General features: G+C 37.0%; 1 protein-coding gene across 1 annotated transcript; it reads left to right on the top strand.

Annotated features, from left to right (window-relative positions):
* Positions 1 to 476: 476 nt before the first annotated feature.
* OTULIN (OTU deubiquitinase with linear linkage specificity) lies at positions 477 to 17007 on the top strand. The gene is made up of 9 exons (XM_081950771.1): positions 477 to 863; positions 1353 to 1574; positions 2813 to 3124; positions 6591 to 6667; positions 7761 to 7864; positions 10317 to 10460; positions 10697 to 10822; positions 12901 to 13170; positions 16760 to 17007. Exons 2-9 carry the CDS (start codon positions 1375 to 1377, stop codon positions 16952 to 16954), a joined length of 1428 nt encoding a protein of 475 aa, XP_081806897.1. The 5' UTR covers positions 477 to 863; positions 1353 to 1374; the 3' UTR covers positions 16955 to 17007.
* Positions 17008 to 17223: the final 216 nt, after the last annotated feature.

Below are 17223 nucleotides of genomic sequence, written 5' to 3'. Positions count from 1 at the left end.
AAAATCCGACCCTAACAGGGCTCAGGAACAGCTGGCACAGCTACAACTCAGACGTCAGAGTAGGGGGTTACAAGAGGTAGCTGTGAATGCGGAAATCATAGAGATACGGAAAGAGGAAAGTTGCAAAAAGGTTGCTTTTGGGGTTGCTTTAGAACAGGGCTCTCCAAACTTGGGAACTTTAAGACTTGTGGACTTCAACTCCCAGAGTTCTCCAGCTGCTGGGGAATTCTGGGAGTTGAACCACAAGTCTTAAAGTTCCCAAGTTTGGAGACCCCCTGCTTTAGAAAGAACACTCATCCTGTTCTATAAAATCAAATAAAAAATAAATAAAAACTGACTTTTATTTCTCTTAGGGGGGAATAGAAGTTGCGCCAATTAAAAGGAAACCCTAAAATCCAGTAATTTAAAAACACTAAACCTGGAGTAAACGCTATTTACGATTACTATTTAATAGTGGGTTTCAATGCAATTCTCTTCTTGTCCCAGGAAAACATGAGGTTCGTGCATTGGACCGTTGTAATTTGCAGGAAAACTTTTTTTTTTTAAAAAACACGTTGTTGCAAAGATCAAGGATTCCAGTCTGATTTATATCTGGCGGTGTCGTGATGGAGACTGCAGACACACTTTCTGTTTCCTACTCTGGCTATTCTCGTGGCTGGTTTTGGGAGGGGGGGGGTTGTTTTTTTTAACTGCATAGTAAATTCTCTCTTGATAATTCAAAGCGAACTCGGAAGTGAACTCTGCTACGTATAGGTCTATACTCGGCAGTCTATAGAGAATACGGAAGCAAAAGCGATTCCGCAAAACGCCCGTGCGTTCCTTTCTGGTGTCGTTCGATAATACCAGACTTATTGCAATAAAAGGTAATATTACAGATACTCCGCATAAGCTGTGGTTTCCATTCCGGTAGCGCTTTAAAGGAATGTGAGTAATTCGGGTTCTCAGAACCCCCCCCCCTCGTTGATTTTTTACAAGTTTCCTGCCCCTTGCGTCTAATGGGACGTTTGCAAACGATAGCGAACAATTCAGATCTTGAGTTTTGAAGTCCTACTTCGTTCCTTTTACACGTAGTCCTTACAACGAGGTCCTCGGTTTCAATAAAACGCAGTTTACTTAATAGTAACTTTACTTGGTCCTCTTGGGGCTTACTTACAGTTTCCCATTGTAGTAACTTTACTCGGTCTTCTTGGGGCTCCCTTACGTTTCCCAAAGGCTTATATAGGATTGTTATTTTACGGAGCCCTGTTAATTCCCTGTATTCACCACTGTGTCTATTATATATGTGACTGGCTGGTTTTTTTCTTCTTGTAAGCTACTTAAAATCCTGTGTTTTGCCGATCTTCTCCTATTAGTCATTGGGCCAACCCTCTAGAGATGAGCACAGGTAAAGATGAATTGTTATGCAAGATAGTTGATGATGAAAAAGTTGCTGTGATAGAAGATGAGAATAAACTAACGAAGGAGAAATCTCATCCAGAGAGTCGAGTTTATGCTGGTCCCCACAGTACCATGGTGACAGATGATACTAAGAGATTTAAGTCAAGTAGCATCCAGGTACCATCCATCCAAGAAAGGTAAGCTCCATCATCAGCTAAATGAAGTAGTCCCTGTAAAGAACAAGCTCTGCTTGTATTCCCCCCCCCCCCAAAAAAAAATCAGCATATTTTGGTTTGGGAGGAAATGTACATTAAGTGATAGTGACCACTTTAAAAAAAAAACCCACCACCACCAAGATTTTTGGGAAGGGATACTTTTTGCTGTTTTTTCTATCAGATTCTCTTCTCATTTCAGGTCTGAATGGTTTAGCTACTGAATTCTTTGGATATTTGTAGAATTGCAGCTGAGTCTGTTGGGTGACTTTGGACTAGTTACTGCCTCTCAGCTCAACTCAGCCTTACTGGGTTGTTGTTATGGGTAAAATAGTAGATTGAAGGATTAGGTACGTTCATCACCTTGAATTGATGTTAGATAGGCAGGATAAAGCTTTAATAGTAATATTAAATATTGTTCAGTAATTGCCCTCCCATAAAGACATTTGCATTTTTTTGGCATCATGGATTTAGTAAAATGCCGTAGGATTCCCAATTCATCATAAAGTGTCTTTTATTATTCTGCATAAGTGAAGGAAAGGAAAGAGGGAAATACATGTGGAAAACAAACTTTTGTAATATTTTTTTCATGGCAGAGTTAGCTTATTGTTATTTTCTTATTCTTGTTCTTATTATTATTGCTTCCTTCAATCTAGTCCTGTCCAGATGTATTAGACTACAGTTTGCAGAATTTCTAACCAACATATCATGATTGAACCGGCTGAGCATTTGGGAGTAGTAGTTTAATATAACCTTTTAAAGTTAAAACTCATAAAAACAAGATTAATTTTCCAAATCTTGAATGGCATCTTAGATATCCATCAATAGACTGAATTTTTTCCTAGTTTGTTCCTTGTTCCTAAGCCAATAAAATTATATTCAATTGCAATTAACTTTTAGTTTCCCCATCTTTGTTACAATAATCATGTGAAGAGTAAACATCATGTACTTTCGAAATGATAAACTTTCCTGTGATGGAATATTTTCTAGCCATATCTCTGTCTCTACCTTTAGTCATTTTTGGCAATACAATGGATGTTGATTAAGCCTACGGCACGGAACTAGCCACACGTGACAAACTGAGAAGCATTTGGCCATCTTCATCCTGGGGGATTTGGTTGGTCAGTTCTGGCCAAGCACCTCCTCTCAGAGGCCTAACATTTGCCTTAAATTTAATTGTATAAGTAATGCAGCACATACATATATGCCTGTTTTTCTCATAGCCCTGGGATGACACAGCCAAAGGCAAGGAAGGCATCAGGGCCTCCAGTTATCACCGAAGAGAAACGGAGAAAAGGGTTTTTTAGTCTATCGTTTTCTAAAAGCAAAAAAGAAAAAGGCCCTCCTTGTGATAAAATGTCAAGCACAAGCATCAGCCACAAATTAATTGCCAATGAAGATAGTGCATATCATTTGCAGAGGGCTCAAGCCGATGTCTTGAAATCATCTGTTGTAGTCCATCAAGATAATTCTCTCAAAAGGAAAGAACTGCCTGCATCAATCGTCCCTTGCCCAATGGAGTTCTCTGTAGACTTGTGAGTCCCTGCCATCAAGTTTTGTTGTGAATGTATATTTCAAAGTTTGTGACTTAGTTAATGGTGGTTTTCTAGGTGTTTAATATATGCATGAAGTATTTTGGTGGTTTATATGATGGTAGGATCAAAATGTTGGCTGTCTGCAGGCTATTGTACAAAAAAAAAAAAGAAACATCAGCTGCTGTCTACACTTTCTTGCATAAATTCTTTCCACATCCCCATTATTATATTTAAGATTTCAGACCATTATTAAGTGTATTTATTTCTTAACTTGCAGTTCTAACTCCTTTGAAGCCTTGTTTTTAAATCTAAAATTGATTTAGATTTGTCTATTTTTGTTTCCTTTCATTGAATTTCTCTATGTTGGGATTAGACTTGGGGGGGAAAACCCTCTTTTCAGTAAGTCTGCCTATTTGTCATTCTAATTCTTTTTGATCTTTCAGTAATTACTAGTATTTTAATGGCTTGTAAAGCTATATAGGATGAGATGGTCACCTCATGGTAAAATTTGTGTGATAACACCCTGGGTTTTTTTTTCCCCTTAATCCAAAATGTTGAGCCATAATACAATTTTTTTCAAAGCCATTACTACAAATATAAAGAAATGTAAGACAATGTGAAGCCTCCACAAACAGTTGTGGCCAAAATTTCTCCAATAGTGATATGTCTAACTTATTATACAGTCTGTTTTCTCTAATGTTCAATTTACTAAAGATCATCAAGAATTAACTGTCGCCAAAAGAAAACTATATTTTGCTGTTCTTTACACTGTTCTTATACTTACTGTTGATCTAGCATTAGATTCGGGAGTTCCCTTCATCAAACTACCATATGTGTGTATGTGTGTGTGAACATATATGCAAGGATTGATCATAAAGTTACATTTTCAATGCAGCATAACTTCAAATGGTTGCTAAATGAGATGGTTGGTCATGCTCATTTGTATTTAGAGATATACACAGACATGTATCTCTAAATACACATGATCAGCCATCACATTTAGCAACCATTTAATGTTATACTGCATTGAAAATGAAACTTTATGATCAATCCTTGCTTTTATGACCTGGCACAGGGTCCCTGCAGGCATGTATTTGCTGTTTAGGCATTTGGCAACTAGAACCCATTTATGACCATCATAGCATCCTGTCATTTGTGTACTTCACAACTGGCTAATCAAAATTGTCAAAAGCTGTCCAGATACATTGGAATGCAACTTTTGAAATTTCCAGTGAAGATCAAAGTAAATGGGAGGATGCTAGACTGGTGAACATTGAAGTCAACAGCTGATAAAAGGAGCCCAGGTGCTTCTTAGGGACTTAGGCTTTTAGACAAAGAAATGGAGTATCAGCCTGTGAAACCTAAAAGCTACTTTTGTTTTTCAAGTTTTTAAAAATCACAGATTGCTGTCTTCTCCTGCCCAATGAGATGACTTAGCATGCATTTTGATGGGGATGGTGCATCTACTCTTGAGCATCCTTGCAGTTTGCTCATTAGACTCCTGTAAGTAATTCTATGTTTATTTTACTGTCTGATGCACATGGTAACACTTTGACACCAAGTTGGCTGTTGATATTGGTTTTTTTCCCTTTGAAAATAGCTACATTAATTTTTTTTTTGAGGAGGAGGAAGTGGATTGGATTCAGAGATACATTTCTCAGAATCTAGAGAGTATTATTAGCATTATTTGAGAACTATGGAAGATTATTTTTGTGATACAGGCATGTTGGACCTCCATATAACTTGGGATGCTGTGCAAGAGTTTGTGCAATAGCTTGATGCAACAAAATTAAAATTGATTTTCCTGCACAAGAGTTAGAGAGGCTAGAGGAAGGTTATAAAAATACCAGTGTCACTCCACTATTGTGGGTCATTACAACAATATTTGAATTATTACTCTCAGTATTCATTTATATTCTACCTGCCTAAATCCAAGTTATTTTTTAAGCTTCACATTAAGTTGATATACTAACTAAAAATTGTTGGAGTTATTCTATCTTCTAGCAGGCTGGGAAAGTTTCATTTGAAACAATGTTTATTCAACTGGGGTTTAGGATGCAATTTGTTATTGTTTATGAATCAAGGATCTAGTTTGGGACTGCTGAGATGCTTGTGTAAAACACAGTCTCCCTCCTTCCCTCCCTCCCTCCCTCTCTCTCTGCTAATTGCATAATTTGAGACTGAGAAAAGGAGTAATAGGGTGGTACAGTTTAAGAACTTTGATTTAAAATGACACAATGTTGCAAGAGTAACATCCCAAATACCATAAATTTACTTGTGGGAAAATTAATTTTCCTGTAACTTCCTTTGAACTAAATAATAATGTTTTTCTTCATCTGATGTATTTAAAAGGACTATCACCAAAAGTAAAAATGGGAAAATATTTTATGCAATATTACGTTAAAGCTTTTCAGATGCACCAATAGGATTCTGTGTTCAGAATATCATGTATTCTTATTTAAATTATTTAAATTGATTAAGAGTAAAGAACTCATTTGAAGTCCGTTGCTCTCGATTAACTGAACATCCACTATAGAGCACAATCAAATACCCTAAGAGTGGAACATCAGGGCTTCCTTTCCTTTTTCTTTCCAGGATGGTACTTTTTCTGTACTTTTCCAAATATACTATAGAGGTGCCAATGCTCTGGTATTGATTTTGAGGTTATATTAAAGTTAAGTGTGAAATCATTTTCCTCCCCATTCCTTGGATAGAAGGCGTTTTATTGTGCCAAGAGGTTACTAGGGCAACATTATTATATTTATATATGTATTTGGTGGAATATTAGCTGCTTTCTTAATAAAATCTAATTTTAATTCCCCTTTAAGGTTTTGCAATCACCAGCAAAATGCATTCTAATCTGGGAGGCAACAATCTGTTAGAGATTTTATAGTCCAAAGGAGTAAAGGTATGTCTTCAAATTATTTCCTTTTGAGGATATATAATTTGGAGTACTTGTAATGTGTTTAAGGAGTTCCCCCTCACTTTTTCAATATATATATAATGGTTATGCACCCTTTGCAAATAATTCAGAAGCAGTTGAAAAATGAGATTGCGACTTTAATTGAGAATAGAGTGGAGTAGAGTAGAGTAGAAATATGTGCTTTCCTAATACCCGTTACACATGGATTTAAATGAGGGGATTGGGAAAAATTCTTCAATACGCTGGAAGAACTCTAAATTATACATATGCCTGGGGAAAAAAAGATGGGTCTGCTTTAATTGTCACCCAAGTCGTCTCTTTTTCGGGGCAGAAGCTTGAAAAATGATTCAGTTGCTTTAATGAGCCAAAGAGGGGGTGTTGCATGAGTTCTGAAGCCTTTCTTCCAAATCAGTTTTGCAGCACCGACCACCTTAATTGACAACTATTGCCTGGGAAAAGCTGCCTAGCTCCTCTTGCTGAGAAAGATATCTCTATGAATTCAGTCTTTCCTGTTACGTGAAGTGTATATCAATGTTGTTGCAGTGAGGAGGACCTGTACCGTGATGCGGATGAAATAGAGAGAGAGAAAGTGTTACTTGAGATTGGGACAGATGCTTCAGGTACATTTCAAAACTATTTCTTCATGGCGTAAGGCCTACGCTGGATAATCCATAAATCAACACCTAGCACTTGTTGACTTGGCAGATTTTACTGCCCTTCAAAATCAATGGGGCAGCTTACAAAATAAAAATTTGGAATAAAGACTAGAATTGCATAATGAAGGCCAAACAAATTGAATTCCACAATGTAATAAATAATAAAGTAATAATTACATTCCTATGCAAATATACAAGGCATACTGAATTGGTCAGTAGTTTATCTAAATGATATCATCAAATTAGAATTTGTCAGTGTCAGAGAATAAGTAAGTTACAGAATAGAGCTGGAAGGGACCTTGGAGTCCAACCCCCTGTTCCACCAGGAGACCCTATTTCAGACAAGTGGCTGTCCAGTTTCTTAACAGCAGACTTAATAGCACTCAAAGTTACTGTACTTAATAATGTTCAAAAGTCATGTGTCAAACTTGTAAAAAAAAAGTTTAGAAGAAAACAATTGATTCCAATATTTTATTTAATTAATATTGTCTATGACTTTAATACACCATGTATATTTAATACTGTTTACAAATGACCACTTTGCAAGGCTGTTTCAAAGAGATATTTCATGCAAATCTTCAATACCGGGAAAGCACTTTTTCAAAGATCTGCACAACTGACATTCAAAGCACCCAGTTCTAATTAGTACTCTTGCTGCAAAATTATGTATGCATACACGTACATAAAACATTGCAATATTTAAATGAGTAATATTGAAATCGAAATTTTTAAAACCAGAATTTGGATTTTTATCATGGAATGCTTTTTGGTGCATGCACTATCATATTTGTTTTCATATTTGTTGCATCTGTATGCAAGAAACACCCTTATACTAGCAAATGAATGGGAACACTTAGAATGGGAACACATTTGACAGATGAAAAGTGTATGTATTTTATTTTAAGGAGGATCAAACATTCATGATACAGGGAATCTGCAAATGATGGAAACGCCTGGCTATCTCCATCTGCAGGTGGAAATTACATTTAAATAAATGTGGAGTAGAGTTTTCTGATGTTTAACTTAAACTTAATTTTCTTATCTTAATTAAATTCAGATTTTCTAGAAAATAAGCTAAGTATTGAACCTGAAGTAGATATCATGGATTATTGCCAAGAAGAGTGGCGAGGAAACACATCCCATGCTGAATGTATTCGGAAGGTCTGTTCTCCTGTTTCTCTCTGTAGGGAATTTCTCTTTTCAGGATCTAAACCCAGATTGTTCTTTTCTTGAAAACATAGACATATACTAATGAAACCTCAATGATTAGTATTTTTATAAAAAGACAGAGTATAAATTGTTTATCATGGGTAAGTTGTTCTTTGCATTTGGGGCAATTGCAAGATTGAAACATAAGTTTATTTTTGGAAGTTGTAAAAGATATGGCCTTTAATTTAGATTTAATCTAATTTATATGGTCATTTTGTACAAAGATGCCGTGTAGGAATTATTGTTACATCCAAATAGTTCAAGATGCACCCAGCTCTTCTCATTGTGATGTTTCAGTGTGGCTTGTGTTTGCAAAAGATACGGTCGTGATTGGATTCCTTTTGTTAAGACTTGAAGGAGAAATTTCTCTGAACAGATGAGTTATAAGACATTAATTATTTATTTTATCTAGCCACCTAATTTTAAAATTGCATCTCTGGCCACCTGGAGGATTTAAACACACAGAAAAAGATACAGCATGAACATGAAAACCATGAAAGCAGTACATAAAACGGCATAAATTGAGGCCAAAGCATTTTTCAAGAGAGGGAGTTTGATATAGTGGTTAAGATACCAGGTTATAAACTCAGAATCTATGAGTTCTAGTAATGCCTGAGGAACAAAGCCATCTGGGTGATCTTGGGCCAATCATTCTGTCTCAGCCCTAGGAAACAGATAACGGCAAACCACTTGTGAAATCTTACCCCCCCCCCAAAAAAAAATGCAGGGACTTATGTAGGCAGTTGCCAGAAGTCAAAAACTGACTTAAAGTTACAAAAAACAAAAACTTTTTTTCAGACGGGTTTATCCAAAATCCCGTCCCAATGCTTGGGGGAAGGAGGATTTAAAGCCTTGCAGAAGCCAACAGGCACACGTCCATCCAAATCTTAGGGCAGGGATGCTTTTCCAGGTGCAGTGACACAGATGCCATGGTTTTAAAGAGGTAATTTGAAGCACAGGTACTCTTCCAGATCTTGTGGGATAGGCAGACACAAAGTGGCCCTACAAATAATCCAGGCATGATCTTGGCCTGGGCATCTAAGAATTTTGCAGATTTGAAAAATAGAGGAAATGGCTAATGCATCATAAAAGAATTGTATCAGTTTTGATTCACATAGTAACTGAGAATCAAATCTTGCTTTTAATATGTAAAAATATAACTCTGGGATTTCCAGTTTTGGAAGTGGGTGGGGATTTTTTTTTAGCAATTGTAATTCTACTTGAAGTGAATAGGCAAAATATAGAGCAATGTTTATCAAATTTGGCAACATTAGGATATGCAGATGTCAGCTCCCAGAATTCAGAAAAACACTGATATAGACCAATTATGCAAATTAGCTATACAGCAATTGTTCAAGTAAAATAAGTACGAGAACCAATTTGGTCTAGTGGTGAAGGCACCAGGCTAGAAACCAAGAGATTGTGAATTCTAATCCCATTTAGGCAAGAGAACCCGCTGGGGTGACTTTGAGTCTCTCTCTTAGCCTAACTCACTTCAGAGGGGTTGTTGCAGACAAAAAGGAGGAGGAAAGAATATTGGGTATGTTTACTGCCTTGAATGTATATATAAAAAATAATAAAAATGGGATTTTAAAAAAGGTATATGAATAGAAAAAGAGTCTTTCTGAATCAGGCAAATATCTCTGATCAGAAGTGCTTATTTACAGCCTCATCTTCTTCCATAGCATAGTTCTCTCACCATCCCTTCCCAAAGGTGATTGGTGATTCCCAAATCTTGTTTTGTCATAACAAGATTTCTCCTCCAGATTCTTTAAGCTGTTACCAACTTGAACAGATATCAAATTGCTGCTTTATCTTGGCTTGTTTAAATATTAGATCTGAGCTTAGAGTGAAGCTCGGGTTCTTTAAATTAATGTGGTTAAATGAAAAGTGTCATTATCTTATCTTCACATACAAAAAGAAAAGTTGAAGTAGGAGGGGAAGTTGTGATTCTAAGGCCTCTCCGGCTTCATTTCCAAATTGGGTCTAAATTGGGAATTAGATTATGATTGTATAAATGGAGCTGTAACATTAGTAGCAGTCTTTTCAGGGTGTTGTGGCAGGATTTGAATTTGTATGATGATAATGATGCAAATGTCTACAATTCAGTCAGATTTTATAGATTGCCAAGTCTCACAAGATTTCAACCAGTTCTAAATAATTATTTTAATTATATTATTTCAGGAGGGTATCCAAACATGACATTTGGGGATACTATGGATGATAATAGTCATAGTGCATATATTAAGCAACAGGTTAGCATTTATAGTCTAATGGGTGATTATTAACTTCTGGCAAAATGTTGACGATTGGCTTAGAACTCTAGGTAACTTCTACAATTCCAATATTGTGTTGAGTTAGGATCATCTAATCTATCCGATTATGATTTTTATTTTTAATACAGGGCTATGAAGCTGTTTCACATAAATTTATTTCAATAAGAAGAGTGCGAGGAGATAATTATTGTGCTCTCCGGGCGACACTATTTCAAGCACTCAGCCAAGCTTGTCACCTTCCTCAGTGGCTCCAGAAAGAAGACCTGATATTGGTAAGCCTCGGATTCAACCACTTTATTTCATAGGCAGACTTAATATCATTTCTGCTTTGGAGTTTTGTTCATCAGCTCTAGATGTGTACTGGAATGTTTATGCATTACAAAAACCTTTAGATGGCATATTAAATATCTTTAGGCTTCTGGGAATAAGAAACTTAATTAAAATGTGATACTTAATCATTTTTTCAACTTTCTACCACATGTTAATATTTAATATCTGAATCTTTTAGTTACCAGAGAAGCTGATGGTCAGATATGAATGGATCACTCAGTGGCGACTGAGGCACACATGGCCAAGTAAAGTGGAAAGCCTGATGGATGAAATTAAAGATTGTTTGATGTTACTAAAAAGAAAGGTATGAGAAATGATGTATGAAAATAAAATAGTTGCACATTAACAGTCTTGTCTATGCAACTTGATTTCAAAAGAAATAAAAAGTAAGGCATGTTGGAATTAACTAGTTCCAGAGTTAATTAACCGGATTATAATTAATTATATTATGTATTGAACATAATTGGGTGGCCCTTTATTTGTTACATGGTTGTTTAGATCCTCTTCCAAATGTAAATTTAGTTAGTAATAAAATCAGAATTTTGTAGTATCTTAAAGAGAAACCAGTTTATTATTGCATTTCATCCTAGTAAACTTGGTCTTTTTCTGGATTAATAAATCTACAGTAAGTACATTATTAAGGGCATGATTGTCAGAGAGAAATGAAATGCAGAAAGTACTGGTGATTATTCCTTATTTATCATGGTTACTGTCCAAGTAGTTTTGGATGATCCTACAGCTACTCTTGTATTGCTGAGCAGAAATATGTGTGTCTCGAAAAAACACTTGAGCTCGTACCACAGATTGGACATATTGATGAATCCTAGGGTTTTTCATAATGAAATCTACTTTAAATTCCTTGTGTTCAAAAAAGGTTACCAAAAGTCACTGACAGTGTAATGAAAGGTTAAAATGATCTTCCATTTAATAAATATCACACTTTTGATTACAAATCCACATCCATGTATTGTTTTGTACAGAACCTAACAATGTTATCCTGGGTTAAATGCAGTTGGGCATTGCTGACAAATGATGGAATATATTGAAAGAGAAGAATATCCTTCAAAGTGAAATATAATTCAGAATGCTAATCTAAAACTCCTTATTTTGATATTTAAAACGAGAGAATTTATATGCAATACATGCATATAAAAAACCATGTTTCCACAAAAATAAGACAGGGTTTTATTTTCTTTTGACCCCCAAAATAAGCACTTGGCCTTATTTTTGGGGAGGTATTATTTTTGAGGTGTAGGAAATGGTGAGCTGGCTGTCACCTCAAGGCTGCTGTCACCTCATGGCTGCTGCTGTGTTGCAATATTTTCAGGAGGACTTATTTTCAGGGGAGAGCCTATTTTAGCGTATGCGCTCAAAAGCCCAATTGTGCTTAAGAGTCTTATTTTCGGGGAAACAGGGTACATGCAAATGTTTGTCAAAGCTAATCTTAAATTTAAATGTTAAATAATTTTTGCAGCACATATTTCTGCATTTCATCATGATAGGTCAAGCTGTCATTAACGATATGGAGTTTCTTATTAATATATTAGGCACATGTCTTTTTAATAATATATTTCATAAAGTAGTTTTATAGCTGATGTTGTGGCCCAGCAGTGGCCAGCTGAGCTGTTGGTGGACTCTGACAGCGATGACTATTATGGGACTGCTCTGGAGGATGAGGAAGACTCTGGAAGGTGTTTGGAGTCAGAGCAGGAACTAGAGAGGCCTGTTGGCCACCAGGTGGCATCTGAGTCAGGGAGCAGTGAGGAGGAACAGAGGGAGGTCATCCCTGATGTCCGTGTGCATAGAGCTGAGAGGAGAAGGAAGCAGCTGTGGAGAAAACGTCATAGGAGGAAATAGGGACAGCTGGCTACGGTTGTGGCCCCTCCCAAAGAGTTCATAGGTGGAGTGATAGGAGGGGAATCTTTGCAGGAAACAACAGTCCATTTTTACTAGCCATTGAGAAAGCATTCTGTAAGTCTAATCTTGGTTTCTTGAAGATAGCGTTCTAGGCTCTTAGCCAAGGGGTGGCTTTATCTCTGTAATTAGTCGTGGCAGACAGCCAAGCCTGTGTCTGCATATTCATTGGAATCACGGGACAGAACAGCTGATCATGACAATTCACAATAATTGGAGAATGATAAATTGCAATTGGAAGGTTTTTTCCCCTCCTTTTCTCCTTTGTTGGGACATTTTAAATAGCTTAATTAATGGGTCAGAAATGAATTCATTAGCATATTCAAATAATATTCAAGGGCATCAATTGATTAAAGACGTTAAGTAGTTGATGGGCTTCAAAACAAGGTCTGAATACCAGTTGTGCTGAAGGGTCTCAGTTGGTTTTATTAGGAGCATCTTTTCATCCCAGTTTATTTCCTGTTGTAGTGGAAAAATATGAGTGACATAAAGACCTTTGTAGAGAGACAAGCAGCCTGTGATGAGCTTTTCAGAAGTGAAGAAGAAGAATACAAGCTCTATGAAGCAGTGAAGTTTCTTATGCTGAGCACTGCCATTCAACTGTATGAAGACAGTGAGAAGGGCAAAGAGGTCCCTGTGTTCTCCTGGCTTTTGTTTGCTCGAGACACATCTAGCAGTCCTTCCCAATTAATGGAAAACCACTTGAATCAACTTGGTCACACGGGAGGTCTTGAACAGGTAAGCACAATTCTTGCATTTATGGAACAACTATTTAATTCCTACTATAATGTTAAAGATTAATCCAGTACAGTCAATAGCTGTAACAGAATCTGGGAAAGACCTTGGGAGAATGGGTAAAAAGCCATCCCAAGAGAACAGTCAGATAAAAGACAGCATAGTCTGCAGATGGATAGTAGGTAGGGCAAGGTTCAGAAGACACAACACACACACACACACACACACACAAACACACAATTGTGTTGTAAAAATGGCTGTAAGGGAGAATTGTCCTTTCAGGTTTACCAGATTATGTCGATGTAGCTTTATGATAAAGCAGAATTAGCACATCTGGTTATGATTCCTGTCTGGTTTATCTAATGTGGCCGATAATAACAGAAAGTAGGGGGGGCCTAATCCTCACCAGAAATCAAATTAATGAGCTGCCAGAAATTTGTACTCTTGGCATAGACACCTGCCTTTTTTCCATTCCGTCCAATAAGGGGGAAAATGTTATTTAAATACCAAATAATGCCACCTATCTGTAAAATATTCCCAGACTGTATTCAGTAGAGATAACTTCTAATCCAATTAAATAATTAGTTCAATTCAGAAAAAGCATACATCTAAGAGTGTGTCCAGGTCACTGAATAATTTCATATACATTTGATTTGATGATTCAGTTCAACTTGCCAGTTTAGCCAGATGGATCTGGAGTCTCTATTGGATGAGCCCATGATCTGATTTTTGGATCAGTGTTTAAAAGCACCATTAATATAACATAAATATAAGCTGAAAGAACATGATAGTGGCCATGAGTAATGTAATAAGATGCTGAATAGCAGTGTCTTCTGCATACATCTGAGATAGAACAAGGTTGGCTTATGGTGCAGTTCTGCTGGGATGCTGTTCCAGAGAATAAGCACCACAGGATAGCTTCCAGGTGTGAAAAGTATATCAAGTGGTCCTACTAGAAGCAGGACTAAATGGAAGCAGAAGTCTCCAATATTCTGTTTCCAAGTTAAAACCTTGTAATTACATTTTCAAAAGTTTACACGTTTTGGCAAATTGATCGCAGTGCAGTTCTATCCAATGCAGTATTCAAGGTGACCATGTGCACAGAACAACAGTCTTCAAGTTGAATGTAGTTTTTATTCCTGTTTTCACACCATACATGCAGGCAGCCCCTCACGGAGAACAAAATAGCAATCAAGATGTGACATTGTGATGTCGGAGTCATTGCAGCTAAGCGATTTCTTTCTGGAATGACAATAGGTAGCGTATACATTCAGTGTTGTAAAAGATGTTAGTGTCATCATAACCACCTGGATCCCTTGAAGCAAGGAGTTCTAAGAGTAGTCTGCAAATTTGATATCTTGTATTCCAGATCAAATTCAACATTAAGATTCAGGAACTGCACATTCTCCAAGTCTTTGTTTCAGTAGGCTCAGTTTCTAGTCCCCATTCAGTCCATTGTATCAGACATTTTGGAACCTGCACAGTGTGGTTCTAATTTAGATGGTACTAGTTGATAAGCCGGCGTTGCCCAGGTATTTATTTATAGGGGGAAAATGTCCAGACCAAACATAATTTCTAATGTTAGATTTTCCCCCTTACCAGAGGGAGCCTCCTTGTGGAGAACTGTGAAGTCATTACCATGGCAACTGCACTGCGCTGTACAGTAGAAGCCATTTTATGGCAGTACAGTAGAAGACATTTTAAGGCACATCAGGCTGTATCTTAACAGAACAGAACACGCACCCCGAGGGGTGTTAGGGGTGTCTTACCCCCGCAGTATTTTTTTTCCAGAGAGTAAGTCATCTGTGTACTAAGTTTGGTTGAAATTACTCGAGGCGTTCCAGAGTTATGCTGGAACACACACATACACACACTTACATAGTACAGAATCAGCATGCTGATAATGCTGCTCTAAATCTCTCGGTTACTTCAAAGGGGGGGGGGGAACGGTACATGTAACAAGATGATACCTTGTTGAAATCCCTCTCAGGATTAGAGATTAAAAAAATTGTCCAAAGGCTTATATAATGTTGAGTACCAGAGCAAAAAAAACTGCCTGGCACAGATTTCTGCACTTAAATGTGCCAATGAAGATCTTTCTGCATATATTGCAAACCCATTGACGTGGGTGGTATGCTGGTTACAAGTCAATAATGCAAATCATCACAAATCTTTACAGAGATTAAACTGTAGAAGAGAGTATATTAGCTTGGAAATATCTTAGTTATAGCCTTGTTGAAGAATTGTTCCTTAATGTGGGGAAGGAGCAAACATTTGAAGAGTGATAATCCTAAAGCATTCTCTCTTGCCACCAGTGGGGGGGGGACACTTTGCATGTTGTTGTGTGAGCTGTAACTGTCAAGATTTATACAGGAGCAAGGTTTCTGCTTCAGTAGTATACAGTTTATTATATTAAAAGTGAATGTAATTTTTTTTAAGAAAACAAAGGATTAGAATATGAATATGAAATTTGTTTTGCCAATAGATTGGCACGATTGATTGGAAGTAAAAACGAACACAAAAAGAACAAGCATGCCTAGTACATTTAACTTTTCTTTCCCTTTGGGTAGTCAATCTGCCTGACTTCGTATGAAAGTACCTCAGAGTCATTATTCAGTGTTTGAACAGCAGCTTGTGTGTTCATGCCTATTTGAATAAGAGATATCAGAGCATTGTTTATCAGTTCCTTTTTTTAAAGTGTAGGAATTGGTTGTCTTAAAGTGTTGTATGGTTTACTAACAATAGTTTTATGTACTATAAAGTTATTGGGTTCTGCATATCACAAAATGTTGCAACATTTACTTCTAAATGATGTATTGTATGAGAGCCAGCCGATGAGAATGGGAGCCAAATTGTTGCATTCTAGACAATTTACAGCTAGGTGGAATTTTAAAGGTCACCCCATGAGAACATTTTCTAATTATATTCCTTGGCAGTTACAAATAGACCAGTGAGCTTGCAGTCTCCCACTTGTTAAAAAATGATTGAGGGCTTTGGCCAGAGAAAATGAAAAGTTAAACAACACACAGAATTGAAAGCCTGACAAAGAAAAGCTTGAGGTTAACAAAAAGCGTCAGTGGAGTGCAAGATCAGGAGCTATAAAGAAGAAGCAGAGCTGCAGCTATAGAAGAACAAATATCTGGGTGAAAAGACCCTGTAGGAAGGTCTCCAATCAGATTGTTAACTGAAGGGGAGTTGGCTTTCAGAAGTTCATAGAGTCGTAATAGAATTTAAGGTAGGTAGCTTGATGGCCACCAGATGTGTTGGGGTAAAATTATCAGTCTTTTCTCCTTTAGCGTACTGCTTAGACTGATGGGAGTTGAAGTCAAAATAGCCGGAAGATACCAAGTTATTTATCCTTGCCTAAACCATACAGAGATGGTTTCTTCTTGCGACCAGTCAGAAACTTAACTATATCCACATATAGTCAAGGTGCAGCCTTGCATGCTTGACACTGTGTATAGCTTCCTACCTAGATCAGCAGTCCGAAAGCATGGGGAGAAAACCTATTACCTTCATTCAATTAAATCAAAACTACCTCAATGTTTGTCTTTTTATAACATCAGATTTTGTTCTCCCTCCCGTCTCTCAGGTTGAAATGTTTCTCCTCGCCTATGCTTTGCAGCACACCATCCAGGTTTACCGATTGTATAAGTACAAAACAGAAGAATTCATCACTCTTTATCCCACTGATCCGGAAGAAACCTGGCCCATGGTAACCCTTATAACAGAAGATGACCGACATTACAATATTCCTGCCCGAATGTGTGAAGAGACCAGTTTATAAGCAATATGATTCCCTTCCAGTTATATAAACTGAATAAATGATGTAAAAACAAACTTCTTAGTTGGTAATATTATTTGGATTGTGACAGTTAATTTAACAACAATTTAGAACATTGAATTCAGTTAGATTTACTCCCAGATTGGTCAATGCTTTAGAGGTAGAGGGCATCAATTGGTAATAGGGTATCTCATTGTTGATCACATTGCAATTGGAGTACAATCCGGGGTCAATTTTTACATGGCTTTTCTTGGAGGAATTGTACCCAAAAA

The sequence above is a fragment of the Natrix helvetica genome (genome assembly GCF_964273705.1).
Source record: "Natrix helvetica genome assembly, chromosome: 4".
NCBI lineage: Eukaryota > Metazoa > Chordata > Lepidosauria > Squamata > Natricidae > Natrix > Natrix helvetica.
Note: the sequence above shows the minus strand (reverse complement) of the source record. Positions and strands in the feature narration are given on the sequence as shown.

What these genes read in the sequence shown, in the direction of transcription:
- OTULIN (XM_081950771.1), top strand. Translation starts at nt 1,375, where the DNA reads ATGAGCACAGGTAAAGATGAATTGTTATGCAAGATAGTTGATGATGAA. An exon ending in ATGGAGTTCTCTGTAGACTT is followed by an intron (nt 3,125 to 6,590) that starts GTGAGTCCCTGC and finishes ATGTTGTTGCAG; the next exon opens with TGAGGAGGACCTGTACCGTG. An exon ending in ATGCTGAATGTATTCGGAAG is followed by an intron (nt 7,865 to 10,316) that starts GTCTGTTCTCCT and finishes TTTTTAATACAG; the next exon opens with GGCTATGAAGCTGTTTCACA.